Raw genomic sequence first — 10,961 nt, forward strand, 5'->3', positions numbered from 1 at the left:
ATCTTCCTTAAATGAAAACATTCAATGTTTGGTCCATAAACTTGTCCCAGACTTCCTTTTAAACACACCTGTTTCCTCTTTAGCCGCTCCCTCTTGCGGATGAGCTCCACCAAAAGTCTCGCTCTTTCCAGGTCTTGCCTCAACTAGTAGCATACCTCTCGCGCGGCACTCAGCTTTTCATCAGGCTCCCTCTGAAAATGATGGAAAAGCTTTAAAAAACATAATTATTCTTTTTGCCTTCTTTAGTTCTTTTTCCAGATGAACAGCATCAAGTTTTGGGGATCTACTAGGGCTGCACGATTTTGCATAAAATGAGAATCACGATTTTTTGGCTTAGAATTGAGATCACGATTCTCTCACGATTTTCTTTTCCAGTATAAATATTTATTGCACTTATTAACTGCACATCAACTTCGTAACAGTTGAGACTGAACATAAAAACAATAAATAAACATAAAAACAACAAATGTCTCACGTTTTGTTGTTGCCGCAAAATGTTGTACTGCTTGAAATTCCGTCTCCACCGTTGCTCGACACTGCGTGTATAGAGCAGGTAGTGCAACAATAGAAAAATAGTTGCGGGACGGCACTGTGTAGCGTTTGTCTAGGGTGTTGATCATTTTCCTAAATCCCTCGTTTTGCACAGTGTTGATGGGAGCCATATCTTTGGTCAGGTGATAAGTGATAGCCTCCGTAATTTCTTTGTGCCTGCGGGAGTTCGACGGGTATAGGGAAGCGCTGTATAAGGTTCCCGTTATTGATGTTTGGGTGGTTGACCGGGACGGATTTTCTCCTGTCACTTTCTCGTCATCCCTGACGTGCTCTCCGTTGTTTTTTCCCTGCTAATTTTAGCATCACACGGCACAGCTTCTGTATCACGTGGTATAAGGCTCCGCCCTTGTCATTTGTTGAGCAGGAAGAGTGAGCGCTTGTTTTCATGCAGATTACGTCCCGGATCAAAATGCGGTACAATCGTCGTTGTCTTTTTTCTTTTTTTTTAAAATCGTTGTCATTTGGAAATGAGATCGCAATAAGTATGAATCGAGATCGCGATTTTCTAACGATTAATTGTGCAGCCCTAGGATCTACACAAGCTGCACATCCAAAGTTGTTATAAAAGTTTAAAAGAAACCAAAAGAACGTGAGTTGAAATAAAGTATATTTACCAACTTAGCAACTGTGAACACATCTCTTATCAGCTGTGTATTGCGTAGGACATCTTTGCCATCTCTGATAATAACTAACGACACATTTTCACAACATTTTACAGGCCATCTCGACACATTGCCCAGCAGCAGCAGCAGAACTGTGAAGGATTTTGTGGAAGCTTGCCATATTCAAAATCAGCCACTGCAAAGTGTGATGTCTGGGCTTATGTTGGATTTCAGTGTGTGAGGACGGAGAATAAGGTGTGAAGTGATTTTATTCCCGTGACTTGGCTGATTCTGATCTGAACAGACTCTCTGAAGGCCTCAGACACCAGTTACATCCTCCACTGACAGCAGAATAGAAATATTTCATTTTATTTTGTCATTTATATAATTTGAACACTCAGCTGCATTCATATTGTTTCTGCTGCTATCAGTACAGACACCAGCTTTACAGAAGTGAGAGATCTGACTACAGTCACATGGGTCAGCGATGGCAAAACCACAGGTGCTGCGTTTGCAGTCACATGTGTGAATGCTAAAAATGTAGACTGTTTATTTTCATTTGTGCTCAGTCATTTACACACCACTGCAGTGCAGTTATTACTGAACAGTCACTGTTGTGTTATAGGTACATTTGATGACGTCTCTCCTCACCTGCTCTGCAGTCCTGTGGGCCTGTAGGTGGGAATGAAGCCGCCGTATTAAAGGCATCCCATTTCGCGACTGTCGTTTCAGCAACCAGTAGTTATGAAGCCGCTGCATGAACTGGTTCTTTCTCTGGACTTCAGCTCCTGTGCAGATCTTGTTCAGCCTGTTGAGACACAACGTGAGAGTTTATAGATTAAAATACTAGTATTAACATTATAACCACTGGATAGTGACATTATGATAAGGCTATCTGTAAAAATCTCTCAGTGACATAGATTAAAATCAGACAGCAAATGGTAAACTATGGAAATTTGTACAGTATGCAAATGACACACCTGTGCGACGGGATCTGAGGCACCAGCAGCACAGGAATATTGGAGCGACGTGACCCACCAGACCCTTTTGAATTCTTCTTCTTTTGTCCTTTGGTAGCTTTCTTGTTTGGTGATGAGGGGGGACTCTGAGTATAAGACCGCTGACCCCGATTACCCCTGCCCCCCACGAGCCTCCCTTCCACCGACTCATCTCCAGACCCGTCTCGCCGAGACCCAACAGGAGAGTGATGCTCACAGAAAGCGGTCTTCTTCACGGAGAAGGTGGTGCCGTTAACACCTGTCTCCCGGACTGGGTCTATCTTCATGAACAAGCCAGCCTTCTGGGCGCAGGTGACGTGAAAAGCCCTGTAACAGTTGGCTTTGTGGCACTGAATGGAGGCTCCTCTGCCTTTCTGCTTACACAGGTAGCAGGTGAGCTTCCAACGAGCGGGAGGGATGTTACTGACCCCCTCCACGGGCTCAAGGAACACCGTGTTGGCAAAGCAAACTTCTGGGATCCATATGGCACAGACAACATGGGCCCAACGCCCATCACTTGTCTGTTTGAAGGCACCTCCTCGGTTGGGACAGAGAACACAGTCTACAGGGCGGGAGGGGGACTGTAGGCAGCAGCGGCACAGCCACTGGCCCTCGGGGACGTAGGGCACACCGTAACACTCCTGGTGGACGGCCAGGTTACAGATGTCACAGAACAGGATGACGTTACTGTTCAGACATTCGTCATCCAAGCAGACGCAGCAGAATGCATCCTCGTCGACAGCATTCTGGGACAGAGCCTGGCTGCGGGACTCCAAGATGGACTCCCTCTCCAGGCGGTCGATGAGCAGCTCAAAAGTGTCCGGAGATACGGATGCATGGCCATCGGACACCCTCTTCTGGTTCACCATCTCCAGCCAGGCGAGGTCCTCCTCGTCCATGTCATACTCTGCCACGCTGTCCTGCTCCTCCCCAGATTTTTCTATGTAACGATAGTAGGCTGCCGGGAGAGGAGGTGCCTCTGTGGGGGAAACCGAACTCAGCACGCGGAAGGTCGGCTCAGGCAGAGGTGTTTGGAGGGCCGGCTGCTGGAAGGAAAAAGCTGATCCTGTGTGCTGATTAGAGCTGGAGCGCTGGTTCTGGTTTGATGTGTTTTTACCACTCCTCCTGTTTTTGCCGTTTGCGGGTTTCCTCCACGTCCTGGTTTTACTCTGTGTCTGCTCACTGTTCTCCTTGTTACTGTTGCACTCTGCAATGTCCTGGGCCATCATCTCGTCCTCTGTGATAACTGGCAGAGGATCTGTGATGTTAATCCGATGGAGTCTTCCATCTAGGTCCACTTCCACTATTTTCTGAGCCTGAGCGTATGTCAAAGTCTCCCTGGATGGAGAGAGCTGCAGTCTGTAAGGGGAGGGGGGCCGCAACTGGCCAGATGTACCCCTGCCCCTTCCTCTCCCTCTGCCTCGACCCCTACCCATGCTGAGTCTGCTAACAACTGCCTCGCATTCCCACCTCCTCGTCTTCTGCATGGGACTTTGCACTAGCGCCCTTAGAAATAGAGAAGAAAAATGTTTAATGCAACGATTGAAATTGCAGCGTCAACACTATTTGGTACTTTGTGAAATTATATGCAAAGATTTACTGTAGCTGCTGTATATTCACATTGGAGAGCATTGAAGATATAAAAGCTTAGGGGAGAAAAACAGAGTGCCTATATTAAGATTAGTGAAAACAAAAAACAACATATCACCAAATTTCTTCTACAAGCAACTTTCGCCACTCAGTAGCCACCTTGGTAACTCATTTAGGCAGCTATTTTGATACCCTAACAAGGCAAAATAACTAAGGGGCATTAGACCTGCATGCATACAATTCACAGTCTGGCCATTTTTTCTACTACACATTTTCAAAAATTCAAAACAACACAGCTTCCCTTAAGGATTCATCCAGAGTGCAGACACGATCCGAATGCTTTGCTGCAAAATTCAATTCAATTCAATTCAATTTTATTTATATATCACAACAACAGTCACCTCAAGGCGCTTTATATTGTACAGTAGATTGTACAAAAAGCAAGTAGAAACGCCTGCTGCGATACAGCTGAAACTATCATGAACCTCAGTTGTGCATGTGCGTCAGACAATAAAACAACTGGTTGACTGCCACTTCTGCCATTACAGATTTCAAATCATCTTTGGTCCTGATTAAGCTCACTGGGTTAAGCAGGCGTCCCCTTTGGCATATGGCTAATGTGGAGGCCTGGGTTCAGTTTTTGTTGTCTTCTTTCTACTATCCTACCAAATAAAGACTAAAAAGCCCCCTACCCAAAATACATATTCTTTTAATGCTCTATCTCTGTCTTATTTAGTCACTGGGATCACGTTGTTTGGATTAACAATGAAAGCATTTCACATTAAAACTGTCTGTTTAATTTTATTTCTACAAGACAAGCAAAATGTTACATATAATTTTTGGCTGCAATTTTGGTCATGTGGAAGGTAATTTATGGTGCACCAATTTATGTACAGCATTACCTGTATATGGTTCAAATGGCAGTAAAGTGATTTGACTTAATGTTGCACTGTACCAATTGTGCACTAACAATGAATCCAATTTGACAGGGGCCCATTTATTTTTCTATTATTTTCATTATTATTGCACTTTTCCGATATTCGGGAATAATTTGCAAAATTTACCGACCAATATAAAGCAACACTCAATAATCTGCTCTGCCAGGTAAAGTAGTTTTTGTATGCCTGTGGCTCTTAATGTGGTTTTGTTTATGTCACACCCAGCATTCACACATTACATATATTTTTTATCACCACATTTCCAGAGTAAGAAAAATAAAGCCCCTAAAACACGTTATAAAGACATAATGAGAATATATAGGTTTTATGTATCCATTAACGTGTTTTTTTTTAATTAATTCTGCCCTAAAAGCTTGCTTTATTCTGTTTATTGGTGTTTTCTTTTTTTATTCCTGTGTAAATAATTACAGGGTAAAAGGGGGTCAGCTCGGGTGCTGTGCTCTGTAATAACACAGTAAGCACTCATGTTGCACAAACACAACTACAGTAACTTGCACTGCTTGCATCTCGCCTCTCTCACCATTGGTCAAAAGGGGAGTCTGTAACGCGAGCACAAGTCTCGCCCACCAATAAAACGCTAGCACCATGTTTTTTTTCTACCCCCTTGTTGCTGTGCCTAGTTAGGTTGAAGCGCGCTAAATACCAACCCGAGTATCTAACATCTGTCAGCCATTTTAGGCGCACAACAGCAGAGACAACGACTGTATTGCAAGTTGATTAGCAGCCCAATTATACATGCAAACAGCAGCCAGAGAGCAGGTGCACTGTATGCACCGAGTCCGAATGCATATTACATTGCATGTATGCTTTAGATCACGAGAGTGCAAACGTGCAACGTTTTCGGGTATTGCTTTGTAGTCCAGACCCCTGCAAAAAAAAAAAAAAAAAGACCGTCTCTTTGCCGATGTGATAACGTTTCTCGGTCGGACAGGACACACGGATGCCGTGTGACAGAAAGGCTGATTTTCCTATCAGTCCTGAAAGTGCCCTTTAAAAAACACACCAGAGTTGTTTACCTTGTTCAGTCGTCCTCTGCAGTGCGAGTGCCCGACAGAAAAACTGCACCAAGCTAAATGTCAGCTACTGACAGACTACAATCAAGGCAGACATGCTAGCCGTTAGCTTAGCTAGCCGGTAATTTCAGGAGCGACAGCGTCATCTTCAGCACTCCCGTTCTCCGCCGTGACTGCGCTTAAACACACAAACTCGACCCGGTTTCATTGGTGTGGTTTTAACCTTTCAAACGATAGTGGTCATCAAACTAGGGACACCGAAATCCTGAAGATATCAAATTAATGTACCTTGGATGAGGCTAAATATTCAGTCAAGATGGCTTGAAAAATACGCCCCTTTAGAAAAAACCCACCTCAGCCAATCACAGGGCGCCTCTGCACCTCGCATTCAACGCGCACCGACTTCTGATTGGTCGATGGGCTAAAGCGGAGTCATCGGACTCGTTCTAGAGCTCATCATCGAAAGAAGCGGTGAGGAAAACAACCGGAAATTTATTGCGCGCCTTCTGGCCTTGTCTCCCATCTCCTCCAGACCAGCGCAGTACCCGTTTCACCACATTTTCAAAGGGGAACATGCGGGTTAGTTTGTGGAGCTCGTAGCAGAAACGATCAGTGAAGAAAACACATTGCTGCTACCATCAGGACTGTTACCTATCTATTTATTATTTTCATTTGTGATTACTCTTTTATCCTGACGGTATGGGTGTTTATGCTTGTTTGTGTGCACAACAGTGCTTTCTTCCTTTAAATGCCTAAGGCTACCTGAATATTGTTGCTTACTGATTTCTTAAACATGACAATGAGTTCGCCAAACTCCAATCACCCCCACAGTCACCAAGCCTCGAGCCAACAGAGCACCTTTAGGAGGATGAGGTGGAAGTGATGGGAGAGTCACATCGTGGCGGTACAGCTGGCAACCATACTGAAATGATAACTTCTGCTGTTGTCATGTCAATCTGGACCAAACCTTTTGAGGAACGTTTACAGGACCTTGTTGAATCTATGTCATGAAGACTTGGCTTGAGGCACGCTCAGTCATCCATGTAAGGATATCCAGATGAACAGAATCACCTCTATGGAATTGGAATTAAGTATTGAATTAAAGCACTTGTGTAGGTAAAGTGGGGTCCAACAACAGTATGCCAAAAACTCCAACATCCAGCAACAACAGCAGGAAAATGCCTCAACATTATATTCTATAATAACAGAAAGGAGCAGAAAACACAACACACTTAGTGTTTACGAGGAGAAACTTTTTCCATCGCCTTTCTCATTGGTAGAGATCTTTTAACCGCGTGAGCATGAACACTGTGAAAAGGAGTTCCCATACCGGGAGTCGAACCCGGGCCGCCTGGGTGAAAACCAGGAATCCTAACCGCTAGACCATATGGGACTTACGTTCACGTCAGAGATGTGTGCGGATGAAAAAAAAAGGTTAAATAATGAGGAAACTTCTCCACAGTCCTTCGCAGTGGGTGTAGTGGATTTGTTGACAGTCACTGGCAGCTGTTACTGCTTCTTTTAGACCCGTTTGGAGCGATTCTCTTGCTGCTGTGAATTTAAAATTCCGACTTTCTTTGGGAAATAAAAAAAATAACAATAATACTACTCCATCACTGGCTAAATGAAGGAAATTTCATTAAATTAATTTAAAGCCACGCCGATACTTTTTGTGCACACAACGGCAACCCAACGGACCGTCTTCATGACAACCGAGCGAGCTCCACCCACTGCAGATGTAGACTGACGTTTGGCAGCTCTGAATAGATTTGTGTTTGTCACATGTGTAGTTTCAAGACCATATCCGCACGAAAGAAAACACAAAGCCTCTTGCATGGGTTATTTTTATTTTATTTTTACATTTTATTTCCCACTGACCCTTTCTGCATGTCTCTATGGGCTTCTTTCATTTCTCTAATGTGTACCTCCTGGTCTACTCTGACCTGACCTGACCTAGAAGGTCATGTTGAAAGGACAGAGGAGACTTGATCAAGTATGCATGGGTGTGTCCTCCGGGGGAACATAAAGCCTTTAAAGCGCATTTGTGTGCTTGTGTTATAGCCACTTCCTGTTTTCTGTTGGTTATCACAGTTGCTATAGTGAGTTTTTTTTTCTTCATTTGCTTCCTGTCTTTGTTTTTGATCTTTTTTGCCATCCTCATCAGTTTCCCCTGCCATCATCTTCTTAATTCTTTGTGTGCCCCCAATCGGTTTCCCAGTTTTTACCAATTGCTCATTTTCTTTGCTGGTGTTCCTCATGCCATCTCAATTTTTGGTTGGTTTACTTTGTTGGACCTCTTCACTACCAGCATCCCGCAGCTAGCCCTTTTTATTCATTTCAGTAAATACCCTTAAACATCAAATCCTCACACCCCACTCTTAGATTGGGCACTTTCCCTAAACTTTCTGACCTTACATCCTCCTTCTGATGCCACATTTGATTTTATTCATACAAATTATTGATGCTGCCATCAGCTGAGTGGACAAAACCCAATTCTATAAGCATGATTACAGCTAAAATTTTGATCTTCTGGTCCTGGATTTGAATCCAGTCTAAGCAGCTTGTATGTTTTCAGTGTGTCTGATTGGGGTTTTTTTCTTTCCCATGTACTTTGGCTTCCTCCCACAACTTAAAAGCATGCATCGGGCTAGTTTTATTGGTGATTCTTATCAGACTGTAGGCTTGAATAGTTGTCTATGTATTAGTCTATGTAAAATGGGGAAAAGTTGTCTCGGTATAAGAAGGAAACAAATCCCAATAGCACTCTGGAGAAAACCACCACACTCACAGGAAATAAGCAATACATTTTTTTCTTTTCATAGCAGACTACTGCACTGGGAGTGCAATTCCGGTCCACAGTCCATGGCCTAAGAACATGGTCTGAGTTTTCAGCTTGGTCATAGACAGGAAAAGATGGTAACTCAACGAAATAAGCAGTCAATCATATGTTGATTTTGTAGCTTCCTAAAATAGTTTCCACGCACCTTCCACTTAAAAAAGCTTTGTGTTGGTGGGAGTGAGTTTCTACATCAAGTCCTGGGAATGCCACTTTCAATCTCTTGGTCTTAGTGCTTCCATCAGGTTGGTCACCTACTAATTGTGCAGTAGGCTTTTCCTCCTTTGACTCTCATAATACATAAGTTGCTAGCATCAGTTCCCAGTCCAGTTTTTTCTTAAAAACTCCACATATTCCCTTAAAAATGGATCTTCCTTCCACTAAAAAAGAACCGGCCAGTCCAGGGTAAAACCATTTGCATTAAAGGTGTGCTTTTTCCCATACAACTAATTCAACCAGCTCCTCATGTGATCTCCAGCACCTTTGTTTCCTGCCTCTCCACACCAGAGTTTCCCCATTTCTGTCCTCATCGAAAAGGGCTCCAAACCCACGCTAACAGTATTCAACTTCAAATAGCTGGCAGCTAGACAAGAGGGGAACCTCCCACGTGGATGTGGCTAAAGTCCACACATCAAATAAATAAATAAAAACATGCAAAAGAAGAAGAATAGTCCTAAGCCAATAGCTGGCAGAAGATCCTCATAATGATTCCACTGTGCCACATTCTACAATGTTACAACATTAGCCCTGCAACAGAAGAGTGACCTGTAGATGGTTTAGTGGGACAGGTTTTTAGGAAAAGGTAGTTCAATCATATTTCAGTCCTGCTTAAATCAGCAATGATTTATTTACTTTATTACTTTAATTTATTACTCTTTCTGCATGAGATGAAAGATGAGATAGATTGATTATATAATCACTTGCTTACTCACTTCTTTAGGTCTGTTCTACATTTTGAAGCTACAAGACACCCACTGAAAACACACATACATACTGATTCAATAGAAGAACACATTCATATAGACAGTTTAGCATCATTCCTTTATTTATTTATTTATTTATTTATTTTTAACATCATGTGTATTTATTAAGTAACCAGTTCTTACTGCAAAACTGAAAAAAATAATTGCAGTTCGGCTGCTAGGAAGCCTCTTAGTTCATATTTGAATAAATGTTTTAAGACTGTGTACATTTTCAGAATTCAGATTCATTTGGGTGTAAATAAAACTTTAACTTCTTGGTTTTCCATTAATAATTAAACCATACTGTAAGAAACATGCAGTCAATCAGAAATACACACCTGAAGAGGGGGAACAGGTCAAACACTGGTTTTAGAGCTGCAAGGAAAAAACAGTCTCTCACTCCATATTACCTTTAGCGCTGTTTCATTTGCACTATTTCAAAGGCTTTCTTAGCAATTTGACACTTCACATAGCTTCAGATGTCTCTCCAAGGGCAGTGAACACTGTCCAATAAAGCCTTGTTTATGTTCTCTGAGAGAGAACGTTATTTTATCTTCTTTCTGTGTACTGCAACCCTTTGATCGACATGGTCTCATTTCACCAGAGAGTGTAACACTGCAAAAAGTCATATTTTGACTCTTTCCCCACTGAGCATTTTGTGTTTTGTGCATATGTAACATCAGCATCTCCAATAACCAGTCAAATGTGCCCTAGCTTTCGTTCTTACTACAATTACTTTTACGATGAGAGAAATCTTGCTTCAAATGCCCAGCATGCAATTTAAGTATCATGCAACTTATGGGGGCTGAGCTTAACTATAATGCAACCTCCTGTGAATCAGATTATGTTTATTTGCATAATCTGTTTAGTCATCATTAGAATGAATCACATTTTAATTCATACTGGAAGCTATATGTTTGAACATTATGCTGCTTGTCTCCACCCCCTTAAAATAATTACTCCACATTCTCCACCCACAAAGTCTTGGTTGGCTATCTCTTGTTTCACTGCAATCTGAAAAACGCCAGTTCACAGTGAATCACAGTCGAGCGCTGGCTACTGTCAGGGTCAGTTCGAAGCTGACGTGCTGTCAAATCCTGGACTCTTTTCAGGTTAGTTTTTAAGCTTTTTTATTGCTTTGATTGCTTTGTTTTTTGCTTTTGTGTTATAAAGTTGATGCATCTCTTCTATGCATGCTCCTTAAACTACTACTACTCTCCTAATAATTTGTAGGTTGCAAGTCTAGATTAAGAGAGATGATGCTGCTTGGATTGTTTTTGCTGTCCTTTGGATTTCTCCTGGACAGGGGCACATGTACTGCAAGTAAGAGACTGTTTATTTATTTAGATCACATCTATGCATAAAAGATAAGGATGGATGGATGGATGGACATCAATCCATCTATCCAACAATGTTGTTGATGGATGGATGGATGGATGGATGGATGGA

General features: G+C 42.5%; 2 protein-coding genes and 1 non-coding gene across 3 annotated transcripts in view; 1 reads left to right on the plus strand and 2 right to left on the minus strand.

Annotated features, from left to right (window-relative positions):
* The window catches only part of brpf3a (bromodomain and PHD finger containing, 3a), an 11,910-nt gene extending 5,837 nt beyond the window's left edge, over positions 1–6,073 (minus strand). The window contains 4 exon segments of the mRNA XM_042223023.1: positions 15–191; positions 1,806–1,962; positions 2,135–3,658; positions 5,718–6,073. Coding sequence (XP_042078957.1) covers positions 15–191; positions 1,806–1,962; positions 2,135–3,639 — 1,839 coding nt within the window. The 5' untranslated portion in view covers positions 3,640–3,658; positions 5,718–6,073.
* Positions 6,074–7,035: 962 nt separating this feature from the next.
* Positions 7,036–7,107, minus strand: trnae-uuc. Its single transcript has one exon. It is a non-coding gene; the product is annotated as a tRNA-Glu (tRNA).
* Positions 7,108–10,502: 3,395 nt separating this feature from the next.
* Positions 10,503–10,961, plus strand: part of si:dkey-183j2.10 (probable glutamate receptor) — a 7,292-nt gene continuing 6,833 nt past the window's right edge. Inside the window, exons 1-2 of the mRNA XM_005927398.2 lie at positions 10,503–10,624; positions 10,746–10,835. Of these exons, the coding sequence (XP_005927460.1) occupies positions 10,769–10,835 (67 nt within the window). The 5' untranslated portion in view covers positions 10,503–10,624; positions 10,746–10,768. The remainder of the gene's footprint in view (positions 10,625–10,745; positions 10,836–10,961) is intronic.

This window comes from Haplochromis burtoni, unplaced genomic scaffold (assembly GCF_018398535.1).
Source record: "Haplochromis burtoni strain Fernald_Lab_line unplaced genomic scaffold, NCSU_Asbu1 Contig_100, whole genome shotgun sequence".
Classification (NCBI taxonomy): Eukaryota; Metazoa; Chordata; class Actinopteri; order Cichliformes; family Cichlidae; genus Haplochromis; species Haplochromis burtoni.